Here is a 16,574-nt window from a genome sequence, read left to right on the forward strand (position 1 = left end):
GGGCCAAGATTTACAGCCTTAATTGTCCCACCTTCAATTCCTTGCAACCCCACTGTACGTAGCCTTTGAAGGAACGAAATACTGACATGCTGCTGATGGAGCATAATAGTATAGCTGGGCTCGCACCCTGACCCCTCCTAAAGTTTCCAAAAACTACCTTAAGTCCAACCCAACAGCCTTTCTCCTTGACCCATTTTCTGTCTGCTCTGCTGTTTGACTATTTACCACCATGTTCTTCCTGACGCCCTCTAGTCCTGGGCTTCCAAGGCGCTCTCTCCAACCCCTCACCCTTTTCAATCACCTCAGCTTCCATGTCTTCCTATTGTCTCCCCACTGAGAGGAGGTACTTCCTAGTTCTTCTTCTGTTAACTGCCTTCTTGGAAAAAAAATCATCCCTTCTCTGCTTTTCTCGGTCTATTTATCCTATATCTTACAGTCTGAGGAGCACACCATGAATGCCACTTCTGTCACATCACAGCCCTCTTCAAATCCCCTTCCTGTGTCACAGGTGAATAAGCAGAAATTCCTCTGAGGGTCAGAGACATTCACTCCGCCATGGCCTATGCACGGTTCCTTGCATCCCATCAATAAATGTGAGCTGATGCTACTGCTAATGGTTTTTCCTCAGCACTAAGTTTATTCACCTCCACTGCTTTCTCTCACGACACTAAGCCCACACTATGGGTCATCTGCCCACTACACTGGTGATGTAGCATAATGATCACACTAGGGCACTGAATTTTTAGAGATCTGAAACCGGAACCATGGGGCAAGTTAGATGCCCTCCTTTAGAAGGGAAAGGTTAGGGAGCTTCATGTTCTTGTTCTCTTGCCCTCAGTCTATAGATAACATTAACAACAGTAGCAATGGGAGCTAGTATTTCTAAGCACTTCTTATGCACCTGGCATGGTTCTCACAACAACCCTACGAGACAGGTCCAATTATTATCCCTATTTTACAGATGAGAAAGCTGAGGCTTAGATAGGTTAAATACCAATGACCACTGTTACACAGCCAATAGATGGGTTAGCCAGGATGTATACCCAGGCAGTCTGGCTCCAGATTCTGTGCTTAACCTCCATCCTTCTTAAACCAGTACAAACACCTTGGAGGCAATCTGGTGAAAATTACAGATCCTATCTACAGGTAAAAAAGCATCTATACACAAAACTCTACATTCAATATGAGGAGATTTCTCCCCCAAGCAGATGCCTCATTGCGGGTTAGGAGCTCTGTCACATAGTCTGTCCTTGCCCACATAATGATAGCCCTCTCTTAGTCACACACTTTGATCATGAAGCACCAGTGAACTGGAGAGTACATACTTCCTCTATTCCATCTACATACACTATTTCTCAGCCAACGTCATGCAGGCTTTTTGGTTAATAAAGATGGATGGTGAAAAGCCCTTCTGAGAGGGCCGGGCGTGATGGCTCACACCTGTAATCCCAGCACTTTGGGAGGACGAGGTGGGCAGATCACTTGAGGTCTGGAGTTCGAGACCAACCTGGCCAACAGGTGAAACACCGTCTCTACTAAAAATACAAAAAAAAAAATTAGCTGGGCATGGTGGCAGGCACCTATGATCCCAGCTACTCAGGAGGCTGAGACACCAGAATCGCTTGAACCTGGGAGGCAGAGGTTGCAGTGAGCCGAGACTGCACCACTGCACCCCAGCCTGGGTAGACAGAGCAAGACTCCATAACAACAACAACAACAACAACAACAACAACAACAACAACGGCAACAAAAAGCCCTTATCAAAGAACCCAGAATCCAGATTTAATGGTAGCAGCACTTTTCCCAAGCCTGGAGAGATATGAAAACCTCTGAGGTGACAAAACAAATTTGCATCTCGCCCCTTTCTTGGAAATCAAAAACCTGTGCTTTTAAGTTCTACAATTCACTCTTGTTTCAGCAAGTCTGGCCCAACATTGCCTATAGTTTCCATTATTGTACTAGAAATCCAGAACTGAACCTCAAACAGACCTGCAAATAACTGATTGTCTTTTGTAAGTAATACATACTTTTAGGGAAGCTGTCTGTGTCAAATTAAGAGATTTGAATTCCAATTCTATCTCTGATTCTGTGCAACCCAAACAAGACACAACTGTCAGTAAGTTTTAATTTCTTCACATAAAACCTGGGTATAATCACCCATGTTCACATCCTGAGTTACTCTACTCTCATGTCATGAGGAGAAATAAATACAAATACATTAGCAAACTTTGAATTCTCACGAAGCAAGATGCCCTGTAGCTTTATGTCCTGAGTACCTCCAACAGAAATATGGGCTGTTCATAACTCCTTAGATTTATATAACAATATACAGTTTGAAAAATGCTTGCATACATTATTTCATTTGATGGCTACAAACTGTAGGAGCTCATAAAGAAACAAATTGTCCATGTTATTGACATAGAAATGTGACACTACAATGAGTTAAATTACTGCCCAGCATCTAAAATCAAGAATTAATTATTAGTAACTGTCTCTCCACAACTCACCTGGTTCTACAACACAGCATTATATGAGTATGTTGATTTTTGTGCCTAGCTTTGAATATACCATCTCCAAAATCACTTGTGGCAGTTTGGCTGGTGAGACAATTAAAGGTCATAATGTTGGTTTTTAGGAAGCAGCAGAAATCTACATATAGTCTGAATTGATAACATGTTTCTAATCTCTAACATGCCAAAGTCTCTTTAACTGAAACCATTTAGAGGCTCCTTTCTAGAAGGAAGTCTGAAAGTTTTACTAAAATGAAAGAAATCTCCTAGGAACAGAGAGGCTCATTTGTAAGAAAAGATTAAAAATGTGGGTTAAAAACAATTTCAAATGTTCATGTATCTGAAAGGAACAAAAGCAATGTGAAAAATGGAAAACTCATCTTGGTTCAAAATGAAAATCAGGAGAGACAAAATTTTTAAAAGGTAAGTATTTTCCTTCAGTGAACGTTGCAGAATTAGAAAATATCCTCCATATCTTCACTTAAAAGTTGTTACTTATCATATTGAGAAACTGGACCAAATAAGCATTAAGAACTATATTATGATAATTCCACATTTAGAGTTCTGCTGTGTCAGGCTCTAGAAATGGAATACAATCTCATAACTAAGTGAACCAATCACAAAGAAGTAAAGTTTCATAGTAAGACTGGTTCATTAGAAAGATCATCTAGGAATTTAATTTATTGACTATCAAATACACTATTATTGGCATGACAGAATATTGATAACTGCTGAAGGTGGGTGACAGGCATATGCAGGGTTCTTTAATACAATCTTGTTTACTTTATATATGTTTAAAATTGTCCAAGATAAAAAGTTAATAACTAAATAACCTTGACCGGGCGCGGTGGCTCACGCCTGTAACCCAGCACTTTGGGAGGCCGAGGTGGGAGGATCACAAGGTCAGGAGATCAAGACCATCCTGGCTAACACAGTGAAACTCTGTCTCTACTAAAAAATACAAAAAATTAGCTGGGCGTGGTGGGGAGCACCTGTAGTCCCAGCTACTTGGGAGGCTGAGGCACGAGAATGGCGTGAACCTGGGAGGTGGAGCTTGCAGTGAGCTGAGATTGCGCCACTGCACTAAAGCCTGGGCGACAGAGTGAGAGACTCCGTCTCAAAAAAACAAAAACTAAACAAAACAAAACAAAAAAAACAACTAAATAGCCTTATTATAAAGCAGCATGGACAAAATTCAGGGAAATTTTGGGTGGCTGCATAGTTTCTGACTTGCCTAAGTCACAATGTGCTAACATGTGACAAACCCTCACAGAATGCCCCAATCTCCACTCTTTACTCAGATTCTCAGCCACAAATGATGCTCTAGGGGCCTTTTCTCCCAACGTCAGACATTTACATAACATCTCCAGGTCCTTCATACAGTTTTATATCCCTTCATCCACTGTTTCTGGTCACCAGTGACCATGAACTGACCTGTTATTTCTTGAGTGGATGACATGCTAGAACAGGGAAGGTGAGAGAAAGCACAGTTTAGTGGTTAAGAAAACTGGCTCTTGTGTCAGGCCATCTGGGTTATAATTCTGGCTTTATCATTTACTAGCTAGGGGATCTGCAGGTCACTTTGGCTTAAAGATTAGGCTCTTCTCAGATGAATTTCTGACTAATAACGAGAGGAAATCAAAGGTGACTTCCTTGATTTTAAATTCTTAAATATTTTATGAAATATTTTTATCAACTTTTCAAAATGAAAGATAATATATCAAATCCCAAAGTCTGTTCCCTCACCTAATTGTGAAATTCATTTCTGATATGATCCATTAACAAGGTACAAAATGGATAGTCAAGTATTTTAAGAAGCAGGGGAGAAAAGAAACCCAAGTTAGTATTACATGTTAGATATGCATCCAATTTTCAGTAAAACTGACTATGAATACCAGAATTCATCAACTTGAAGTAATCCAACTGGTAAAGTAAAGCAAAAACTAATTTCTCCTTTTATGTCCTCCTGCTCAGAAGAAACCTTCTGTCCATTTTATGGAATAGTCAGGTTATGTGTTACAAAACAGTTTCTGGACAGGAGGGCCATGAACATGACCAATGGGGAGAACCAAAGCCAGGGCTGGGCAAAGGGGAAAGGCAGCTTGCCCAGGTATCTTTGCTCTGTTTATCTCCAGCATGTATTATCAACACTGCTTTTTCAGAAACATCAATCTTAACAGTCAGAAATCCCAAAGAGAATAACAACAAACTGTTAACAATGTTATCTACAGAAACAAAATCCCAGCAGTGTTTCTTAAGGTTGTCATGTCTCCCAAGAGAGCATAAACAGAGGTCCTGCCTCAGACCTGCCAGCCAATGTCAACTAGGATGACAGACAAGAAGGCCCTGCTGGGGTAAACACATATTGCCAACATAATAACATACTATGCGCTCTCCTAAGGTCAGGCCAAGTGTGCCAATTAAATTAGATCATGTTTTCTTTCCTTCCTTCCTGTTAAGTTAGAAAGAACATTACCAAGAAATACATAAGAATAATTTATTTTGGCTTGAATGAACGACTCCCTACCCCCACTTCAGTTCTATTTCTTATCTTTTGGCTCTCTACTGAAATGCTTTGCTGTGTATAATCACAGGCATTTCAGTTATTTGAGAACAACAAAAAAGTTAATCTTTACTAGATAGCTGCAGATTTCACTAAGAAGGATTACAGGAGAGTTACAGGGGCAAGATCCCATATTTTACAGTTCTCTCAGCATAATAATGAATAAGTTAGCACAAGCAAAACTCTTATTGAGTAAAAGTAAAGAGGTAAAGCTAAATGGAAAAATTATATACAGTAAAGTGACCTAAAATTATCTTTAAGTATTTAGGTTCAAAATAATAAAGACATTAACTCACACTACATAAAACACATTTTCCTGATTTTACAAGTGTTTATCCTCTCTTAACCAGATAACACTACTATCTTCAAACTCACTGACTATTACAGATGGAAAAATATCGCAGCAAGCTGACGGATCCAGGCTCATCTAAACAAATACAACTTTAGTTCTTTTTCTAGGTGCTAACCTATAGGATAACAAAGCCAATTACAGGAACCAAATTAGACCAGAAATGAAACAAGCTGCAGGGGGTTCATTGGAAGCAACAGGAAAACTTTAACTCAGTATCTTATGTTTGCTAGAAATAATCAAATCTTTCAAATTTAAGACAAGTATCCATCTCTTAACTATCACCAACTTACAGATATAACTAAATTGTGAATTATTTTTACTCTGCTAACTTTGCTGAGGTTTAAACCCTTCTCTACTTGACCCTAATGTGTATTTGTCTTAAAATAAAATTCACCTTACAAGAAACCACCAATTTAAAAATGTTGTATTCTAATTCGTAGTAGTTAACTTAATAGGCACCCCTGAAATCACAGAACAATTATAGAAATCACAGAAGGTAGACATGTAACTATCTGATGATGAAGAGAAATGCAGTAACAGCACTTGTATTTGTTTACATATAAACACTGGGCTGCTGAGTTTCACAGCAGATTCCAGGGACAGTCAGCCAAAATCCACCAGTGATTATTCTCATAGGGAGATGAAAAGCCCTCGAATGACAAATAAATGGTATTCAGATTTTGGCTATCACATACAAGCCTGTGCTGCCCAATCAGCATACTAAAGTGCTATCAAGTTCAAAACTCAGCTTAACAGGCTCTTCTAAAACAGCAATTTTCAAATAGGAGCTATGGAAGTCCCATATGCTCACGTCCAAACCTCCACACCCCCTCCTCTACCTTTTACCCTTGGAAATCCTAGGGCTGTGAGGAACATAGCTGGAAAATCACTATTCTAAACACAGAGAGGGGCAACAACAAAGAGTTGCTAAAATCTCTTTTTCTTTCTTTTTTTAAAAATAAAATGCCTGGCTAATTCCTGTTGGGTAAAATGTATACTCAAGTTTGTTTCCAAATATCTCTGAATGTCACGTCTCTGGCTTCCCTACCTGGTTCTTCTCAGTCTTCTAACTAGTCTACTAAGCTGCAGTTAATGTTTTTCCTAGCCAGAATCCATTGGCTAAAAGAAAAAGGGACTCTGGGAAAGAGCTGGCTACAAAATGCCCCCAGCACACATGCATCTACATGCTCACATGTACACATATGCCATGGTGATCGCCACTTTTGGTTTGGAACCCTAAAAATTAAAGTGTAAAATCTCTTTCAAAAGCTATTACTAAAGACAGTCTTTAAAAATGTGGTCTCAAAATTTTACAATAATATACCCTAAACTGTTAATCAACAGTGATCTCTAGGTGGTTGGATTATTAGAGACTTTTTATCTATATTTTAAAATTTTTCTACAACTCATATATTACCTGTGTTACTTTGTTTAGTCTACTTAGTGTAAATTATGACTTCTCCCTAGGTTTTCATTTGTCAGAATAAAGAAGTTCTAAGTGGTAAGCAAAGTGTTCATTTCCACTTTAGGTATGATAACTTCTAAGGAGTCTCTAATAAATGCCTAAATAAAGCTTCTTGCCAGTCCCATTCTCCCATACAGAAGGCTTCTGACTTTCTAGAGTACTGATGTAGTAGATGAAAATACATCAAGGCTGGGTGCAGTGGCTCACACCTGTAATCCTAGCACTTTGGGAGGCTGAGGCGGGCAGATCACAAGGTCAGGAAATTGAGACCATCCTGGCTAACATGGTGAAACCCCATCTCTACTAAAAATACAAAATCAGCTGGGAGCGGTGGCGGGCGCCTGAAGCCCCAGCTACTCGGGAGGCTGAGGCAGAAGAATGGTGTGAACCCGGGAGGCGGAGCTTGCAGTGAGCCAAGATTATGCCACTGCACTCCAGCCTGGGTGACAGAGCGAGACTCTGTCTCAAAAAAAAAAAAAAAAGAAAAGAAAATGCATCAAATGCCATATATCAAGTGTCCTGGCAAGGGCATTCAACCTCCTCACTAACCAAGCGGTCTACAAAGAGGGGAGGGTCAACATAGTTTCCAACAAATGAAGCACATAGCAGTCTCAGAGTCAACCTGGGATTTCAGGCATGCCATAATGGTCAGGAGAATCCTGGGGACAAATCAGATCCTCAGATTTTTCTGTAGAATAGTCTAGTCAGTGGAGCCAATTACTGAGAAATCCTCCACACTAGAGCAGCCTGACACCCAGAGAGGCAGAGTAGAGCAGGTCCAGTCACCTGGAGTTAGTATTACCAAACTGAGCTCACCTTTGTGGCCATGGTCTTCACCCCATGAATTCTCCACTCTCCATTTTGTGAAAGCACCATCCTGATCATCCTGAAAAAAAGTGGATGATGGTGAGTAGTCTGAAGCCAGATTCTCCCTGCTGAGGTGTCATATAATTTTAGCTCTTCTGTAGCCACTTGAAAGAAACAGCCTGCTCTATACAGGCAGCCTGCTCTAAACAGTATTTGGTCAGGGCTATATATTTCCTACGATCACTAAAGGGATACTCCAGTAGAAACGGAATTTGAATTTCTTGGGGTAAAAACATAATAAACTAACAAAGCAATAAATACTATTTCATCCTTTCTATTCTATTGTATACATAAAATAGGCATGTAAAAATGCTCCTTGACTAAGAAAAACTATATTAACCTACTAAAAGCAGTAAACATTTGAAGCTGGGGATTCTTGCTTTTAATCAATCAATATTGATTAAAGCAAATGCATCCTACTTTATTTTAGGAATAATTCTAAAACCTGGTCAGAGTTTTTAAACAAAACAAAACACACTCATCATACTGCCTGATTTTCTACTTGGGGAAACCAAATAATGATACTCTCCAAATGCATTCTTTTACTGATCCAGTTACACAAATATTGAATTTCAAAGAAGAGACTGAATGGCAAAGCAAAAGTAAAAAGACCATTTTTCATAAACAAAAGCCAGGCACTTCTACTGTTCTCCTTCTTCCATCTTCATTATTAAAATAAGCTCAATTTTCGTCTTCTTAAAGGGACAGTGACACTCATCATGATAACCTTCATTTACAGCCTTTACTATAGTGACACAGAGAGGGACAAGAGGAAGGCCCCATTTGGGAGAAGACTTTTCTCTTTCATGTTTACCCAGGACATTTACTGATGTCAAAGCAACTTAAATCTTTGTAGCATGAGAAGAGCACTGACCCCTGTATTATCGCCTAATGATTTCATATGTCAACTCCCACTTGCAAATAACTATGAGTCTCAACTATGTGGGATTTGGTTCTCTTTGGCTCTGCTAACCCAAACACTCCACTCTTGGCAGTTTTCTTGGATCTCAGTAATTTTCTGTCTCACAAATAGCACCAACAAACTCACAAGTTTCAAACACCCTTACCTGTACTAATCCTTACTCTTTGCCCCCAAATCCTTTAAAACTGTATCGTTATATACTATACATTCTGCGGCTGGCATATTATATGTCTGTTTTGGTTTTCTATTCCTCTCACTGTAGTCCAACTTTACTTTCCTTTTAAATATCACTGTTAGAATCGATGTCACCTAAAGTGATATAGTTACTTGTTACTCTAAGTCTGAAAATGTTTCCTATGTTTTCCCCTTGGCCAATGAATTCCTGGAGTGACCTAGATCAAATTGTTCTCTGGGTCATCTACAATTACAAAATGATTAACACCTGGAACTCCCTTATAGGGATTCCATGATATCAGTAACAAAAGAAAGAAAATTGTGGAAATATAACCACTAGTATGCATTTACCTGTGTACTATTACTCAAGTGTAGATCAAACTCGTTTTTGGGATCAAAAACTCTAGTGGAATGAAGAGAAAATGTTCAATATAAAATTCCAGTTATAACAATTTCTGCTTTATACTATTAGCATGTAAGGTAGCTCCATTTTCCTAAGGAAATAAACCATGCTTATCAAAGAATGGAAGTTCCCACGAAAACGACAGTGGTATTCATTATTTTTATTTCTGAAAAATAGGAATATTCTATAACAGAGATAGAAATGATAAAAAGCTGAATTTCTCTTGGAAATTATAAGTTTTTGTTGTTTTTTTTTTTTAAAAAAAAACAAACCCCAAATTCTCGGCTGGGCACAGTGGCTCATGCCTGTAATCCCAGCACTTTGGGAGGCCGAGGCAGGTGGATTGCTTGAGGTCAGGAGTTCAAGACCAGCCTGGCCAACATGGTGAAACCCTGTCTCTACTAAAAATACAAAAAAAAAAAAAAAAAAATTAGCCAGGCCTGATGGTGCATGCCTGTATTCAGGAGGCTGAGGCAGGAGAACAGCTTGAACCCAAGAGGCGGAGATTGCAGTGAGCTGAGATTGTGCCATGGCACTCCAGCCTGGGCAACAGAGCAAGACTCAGTCTCAAAAAAAAAAAGAAAAAAAAACCTCTATATATAGTTTAAAAATTTATTTAAAGAACTTTAGTTTAGTTATAAAGCACCCTTATTTGAAAAACCTTTTCATGTATTTTATTTATTTATTTATTTTTATTTTTTATTTTTTTGAGACAGAGTCTTGCTCTGTCACCCAGGCTGGAGTGCAGTGGTGCAATCTTGTCTCACTGCAACCTCCGCTTCCCAGGTTCAAAGGATTCTCCTGCCTCAGCCTCCAGAGTAGCTGGAATTACAGGTGCACACCACCATGCCCAGCTAATTTTTGTATTTAGTAGAGACAGGGTCTCGCCATGTTGGCCAGGCTGGTCTTGAACTCCTGACCTCAGGTGATCCTCCCGCCTCAGCCTCCCAAAGTGCTGGGATTTCAGGTGTGAGTCACTGCACCCGGTCTAAAATACCTTTTATAACCTAACTTTATGTTTTGTTTATAGTTCAAATGTGAGAATTTTGTTAATTTGGGGTGATAACACTTTTAAATCCCCATTTGCTGTTTTAAAATGACTTTTCCTGATCTACATAAGTAATGCAAATTATATTCCTGGGTAACCCTAAAAACCTGTTTCTTGGTGTGGGAGTCTCGCTAACTACAGAGCTGAGATTATCGACGAATGGAATAATGAGGAAAACAGCTTGCTGGTTTACAAGACCTCAACCTTTACATTTATTTATGAAAACTACATGAGGATCAGGAATATCAGCATTAAGAATGCCTCTTAAGTTCAGGGCACCTTTACACCATACTGTGTTTGATCTCATATAAAACTGAGAATACCTCAGAGTTCTACTACTCAAAGCACTAGCCTTATAATTTGCAGGAATGTAATTAAACCTTTAAGACCAAGTTTTGAATACGGAGAGAGCACAGGGATCTTAGATGCTGTGGGGTTGAAAGGGTACCCTTCAAGTGAAGTAGTTGGAAGAGGTGAGAAAAAGGTACAGAGAGAAAACTCCATCCCACTCACAATTCTGCATAGAGTATAAAAAGCAAATCAGGACTTTTAGATAGGCTAGTTAGGAAAATGTGGCATAATGATATGCTAAGATATTTCTAAATATTTTAAAGATCATAAATCTAGTGGATAGGATAGCAAAAACAATTCTCTATCAAACTATTTTCTAGCCGGGGGTGGTGGCTCATGCCTGTAATCCCAGCACTTTGGGAAGCCGAGGCGGGCAGATCACCCGAGGTCAGGAGTTCGAGACCAGCCTGGCCAACATGGCAAAACCCCATTTCTACCAAAAATACAAAAAATCAGCTGGGTGTGGTGGCGGGCGCCTGTAATCCCAGCTACTCAGAAGGCTGAGGCAAGAGAATCTTTTGAGCCCGAGAGGTGGAGGTTGCAGTGAGCTGAGATCACACTACAGCACTCCTGCCTGGATGACAGAGTGAGACTCCATCTCAAAAAAAAACCCAAAATGATTTTCTAAAACAATTTATACAAGGTAGTTATTCTGTGACTTTCCAGGAATTAGGATAGAAAGAATATTTTTGCTTGTGGTGGTAAAGAATTAAAGTAGTTCAAGTTCTTCCTTCTTGATGATCCCTGAGCACAGAGGGGAAAATATCTATTTTTACTGACTGGAAGTGAGGAGTTTATTTGTGAAAGATAAAATTTCAGTTGTTTCCAACTCTGTATCCTAGAAAAAGTGGTATTACTATACACACTATTTCACAGGAAATTCAAAATACTTTACATTCAATTTCCTGAAGCTCTGCATATAACTAAAAATGGGTATGGAGTCCACAAATTACTGTTATTAACATTTTACTGCAGAAGAATCTGAATGACAAATGAAGGGAAATCTGAACACAGGTCATCAAGATATGAACACTTTCAGTGCACATTCTGATTCCTTATAAAGTAGAAGTTATCTTCTCTCAAGTTCCCTTGCTGACTTCTCTTCAAACCATGACCTTCCAAAGTTACAGAAACAGTTACTTAGTCGCTCCCTGCTGACCCGAATTCTCCTCATAGAAAGTTCCTATTTTTATATTACCTCTAAGCATGCAGCCAAGCCCCAAGTGACACAGGTACAATGTCTTACTTGGAAACTAACTTTTAACAGAAATCATATACACTATGAATGAAGCTTTGTTGGGTAAATAGTCTGCAGGAGAATGTAGATCCATCTGTGCAAACACTCCAGCAGGCATGCTGAGGGTCATACCTTCTCTGAGACAGCAGTGAAGGTCATGGCGTGGGTCATAAGTGACTCACCAAAAGTCAGCCTCTCCGCTTTATTCATGTTCTTCAAGGAGACACCAAACACTAACTCATGGTCATAGCTGTAAAAAGAATGATAGTACAAAATAAAGGGAGTACGATCATGGGGAAAACTGGCTTTTGGCTGTAAAAGGAATTCAGAAGAAACTGAAGGGGCTCAACAGCTCCAAATAAATAAGGCTCTAGCTGTAGCTCTTCAGAAAGAATATGGAACATGCAGAACTTAGTCTCTCAGTGGGAGTCCATTCTCTATGTGTCACAGGAGTATGCAGGAAAAAAAGGAGATAAATTCTCCACATCAGAAGCTGACAAGTTTACACTGTCATTTAGGCAAGAAAACTTTAAAAAATAATGAAAAAAGCTTTTGAAGTAACTTCTTAGAAAACTGATCTCTTTTGAGCTAGTGGAACCAACCAGTTTCTGAATTCATTTAAATCACTGCTGATTAAAATTTAAATAAACAATGCCCAAAATATTGGGGAATATTTTTGCATAAGCACTACACTCACATTGTTAAATACAAAGAAACAAAAGGCAAAATACATGTGAGAGAGGTCCTTGCATGTTCTAGTTAGCATGAGAGACACACTTGGGAGTTGCATGTACCTGTTTTCAAAAATTTTTTAAACCTCATTAATTCTCTTTTTAGCAGATTTCTCTATCAAGGTATTTACTCAACTTCCTACAAGCAACAACTACTTATAAGTAACCCTAAAATGGAGAATGGTGAACAGTCAAGGAATCCTATATGATTTAGTTTACAAATTAACTTTCATTGTCATAAATGACCAGGAGGAACGCTTTAAAGTATGCATGCAAATTAGTCCCACTTGTCACAAAGACAAAATACAAAGTTACCAAAGTAACATAGCAAACGGGAGCTCTGGAAAAACTTTCATTACACTCCCAAATGCACTGAACACATTTACACAGTAGTCAATTATTTTTTTAAAGTGTCTTTCTCATAGAGGATGGCTTTTTAGGAGCACCCAATGATTTCCACTCAGATAGAAAGTGTGATCTTGATGTCCTGGGTTAGAGTATTTAAGTATGTGGAGTTTCTGCTATGAGTCCTCAAACTCTACAGGATGCAAAGAAAGAGATGCGCCCTTAGGTCAACCTTCATCTTTGGATGAACCTTGGCAGAGTCATTTTGTACCAACAGCAAACTGCAACAGCAACAACCCACAAATGACTTTCTATTTTAAATTTCCTGCACTCACAGATTCATGTCACTGAGGCCCAGCTTGCCATTGAAGTGTTTTCCAACATCACAGCCAAACCACACAGCCTAGAAACAGAAGAGGAATAAAGTCAACATAAACCCCATCTTCCTATCATACCAAAGAAGTAAAAGATGTTTTAACCCCAATGTGCAAAATACAAAAACAATACCAACCTCTCCATCTTTGATGGAGGCAGCAACCATCTTTTTCAGGAAGTCAATGGGCTGGTTGTTGTATAGAGTTTTTCTCCCTCCAACCATATTGCTTAAGTATTCCACTGTGTAAAGTTTGTTGTACTTGTGCTGGGGCCTAGGGTCATTCACTAAACAAATCTATCAAGATCAAGAACATATTGATTAGGGCACAAAATCAGGAATGTCAAGCAACACACAGCTCTCCTTTTGGTTCATGTTTCCATCAAGCTCATCATCTCTGCCTACAAGCTAAGTACTACAGCCACATTGTTAAGTAACAAAGAAACACAAGGTGGCAAAATACATGTGAGAGAGGTCCTTGCTTATTCTAATTCGTGTAAGAGACACAATTAGGAGGTGCATCTACCTGTTTTTCCTACTAGCAAGAACTGCTCCAAAAGCAATTTTTTTTTTTTTTTTTTTTTTGAGACAGAGTCTTGCTCTGTCGCCCAGGCTGGAGTGCAATGGCGCCATCTCAGCTCACTGCAACCTCCGCCTCCAGGGTTCAAGTGATTCTCCTGCTTCAGCCTCCCAAGTAGCTGGGATTACAGATGTGCGCCACCATGCCTAGCTAATTTTTGTATTTTTAGTAGAGACAGAGTTTCACCATGTTGGCCAGGCTGGTCTCGAACTCCCGAACTCAGGTGATCCACTCACCACAGCCTCCCAGTGTGCTGGGATTACAGGCATGAGCCACCGCACCCAGCCCTCAAAACTCACTCTGAAAAATAACATGCACTGAGTAAGAAAAATTGGAGAGCTAATCACAAGGCCCCTGTTCTCAAGTTACAAGACAAGCATCTGCTTGGAAGAGGATCAAGAAGCCAATAAAAGGAAGAGGCTCTGATCATCCTACTAGGCAGATGAGGAAGACCTAAAGGGAACAGGAAAAACTAAGATTACTCCCTTCAACAAGAGAGTTCCCCGAGGGGACCTCAGTGCAAAAGTGCTCTGAATCCACGATAAGAAATACCCAATACACTTTCATTGTCTTTGCACTTGAGAATGATTCTGGTCCTATACCGGGGCACATGTGGGAATTAAAATGACTGCTGGCTTGCAGTTTAAAAAGTCTCTGAAGAGGAACATTGGGGAAAGGCTGATAAATCCTGGCACCACCAACTTCATTAGCTGCATAAAATACTTCAGAGGAAGTGGGGAAAAATGTTTGCTGTCTAGTTTGATACTCATACATGCTAACCAAGAATCTTATACAATTCCCTGTGGTTAACAGCCATTTGAAAGTAAACAGCCAGTGACTACCAGTGCCATTCACCAACCTTATCTTCCATATTGAAGAGTGGCTTGACATGTTCCCTGTAAAACTCCAAGGGTGTTATGGGGCCAATCTTCTGATAATTTTTATCTTTGTCTCGATACTCCCAGGTGAATGTCTCTGGTGGATTACCCAAACAGATGCACACCACTCGGAATATCTGGAAGAGAGGAGGAGGAAAGGCGAGCAATGGCTAGGGGGAAATGTTATTTTTTTCACCTCTTCATTTTCCTTAAGCTTAGGAAACACAAGAAGTTAGTGGCTAAATTCAAGCTAAAAATTTCACAAGAAATCTAATACTGCGTCAAAAACTGGAAAGGATGTCTGAGATTTGGTATCAGTCAACTTATGAGTTCTCAAATAAACACTGTGAACAATGCAATTCTGAAATGTTAACATTTAGTGCTTAGTACTTGTCCTGAAAACTCAAACTTCCTTAGCCAAGAATCTGTCTACCATTGATACCCAGCAAGATCTGAGTTGCTGCTCTGCAGATTATTTTTCAAGTAACAAAAAAAGACACATTTTATAAATGGATTTCCTTCTGTTTATACATTGATGTTTTCCTTATTACAACAGGGGTCTCTAGTCATAGAAAAGTAACTAATTTTTCAGCTGGAGTTGGATGACAATGCCTGTTAAAAGTATTATTAGAAGAGGAGGGCCAGGTGCAGTGGTTCGTGCCTGTAATCCCAGTACTTTGGGAGGCTGAGGTTGGAGGATCGCTTGAACCCAGGAGTTCAAGACCAGCCTGGATAACATAGTGAAACCCCATCTTAAAAAAGAAAAAAATTAGCTGGACATGGTGGCTCATGCCTGTAGTCCCAGGTGCTCAGGAGGCTGAGGAGGGAAGATCGCTTGAGCCCAGGAGGCAGAAGCTTCAGTGAGCCATGATTGTGCCACTACACTCCAGCCTGGGTGACAGAGCAAGACCCTATCTCAAAAAATACAAAAATTAGGGGCACATGTTCTCAGGATCTCCTGAGGGCTGAGTCATGGTTTAAAAAAAAAAAAAAAAAAAAAGTACAAAAATTAGCCAGGCATGGTGGCCTGCACCTGTGGTCACAGCTACTCAGGAGGCTGAGGTGGGGTGACCACTTGAGCCCAGGAGGCAGAGGTTGCAGTGAGTTGAGATCACACCACTGCACTCCAGCCTGAGTGACAGAGTGAGGACCCTGTCTCAAAAACAAAAAGAAGAGGAGTGACTTTTAGTAATAAGGTATAATTTTTTGGGTTGTGAGAGAACATATTTTCTAACGATGTCACAACACCTTCAAGTTAACATCATTACAATCCAAGGATATATTTTATATTATTTTCATTTCATAGAAATGCAAAAATAAGGCCGGGCGCAGTGGCTCACGCCTGTAATCCCAGCACTTTGGGAGGCTGAGGCAGGTGGATCATGACGTCAGGAGTTCGAGACCAGCCTGGCCAACATGGTGAAACCCTGTCTTTACTAAAGATACAAAAGAAAAACAAAAAACAAAGAACAAAAAAAAAAAACTAGCTGGGCATGGTGGTGTGTGCCTATAATCCCAGCTACTTGGGAGGCTGAGGCAGGAGAATCCCTTGAACCCGGGAGGCAGAGGTTGCAGCGAGCCGAGATCATACCATTGCACTCTGGCCTGGGGGACAAGGCGAGACTCCATCTCAAAAAAAAAAAAAAAAAGAAAAGAAAAGAAAGCAATGCAAAAATAGAAAAAGGATACACCCTGCATAAGGACAGAATAAAGAAAGTATTTCATCTTCTATATCAAATGTCCTTGTCTTTTTAAAAAATAACACTATGATCTGC

The 16,574-nt window shown here is 39.8% G+C and overlaps 1 protein-coding gene across 1 annotated transcript in view; it reads right to left on the minus strand.

The window, feature by feature from the left end:
• The window catches only part of BLMH (bleomycin hydrolase), a 43,904-nt gene that overhangs the window by 10,945 nt on the left and 16,385 nt on the right, over positions 1-16,574 (minus strand). Inside the window, exons 7-11 of the mRNA XM_009251459.3 lie at positions 14,781-14,936; positions 13,480-13,638; positions 13,304-13,371; positions 12,025-12,142; positions 7,707-7,776 (exon numbers count right to left, since the gene is read on the minus strand). Of these exons, the coding sequence (XP_009249734.3) occupies positions 7,707-7,776; positions 12,025-12,142; positions 13,304-13,371; positions 13,480-13,638; positions 14,781-14,936 (571 nt within the window). The remainder of the gene's footprint in view (positions 1-7,706; positions 7,777-12,024; positions 12,143-13,303; positions 13,372-13,479; positions 13,639-14,780; positions 14,937-16,574) is intronic.

The sequence above is a fragment of the Pongo abelii genome, chromosome 19 (assembly GCF_028885655.2).
Source record: "Pongo abelii isolate AG06213 chromosome 19, NHGRI_mPonAbe1-v2.0_pri, whole genome shotgun sequence".
Classification (NCBI taxonomy): domain Eukaryota; kingdom Metazoa; phylum Chordata; class Mammalia; order Primates; family Hominidae; genus Pongo; species Pongo abelii.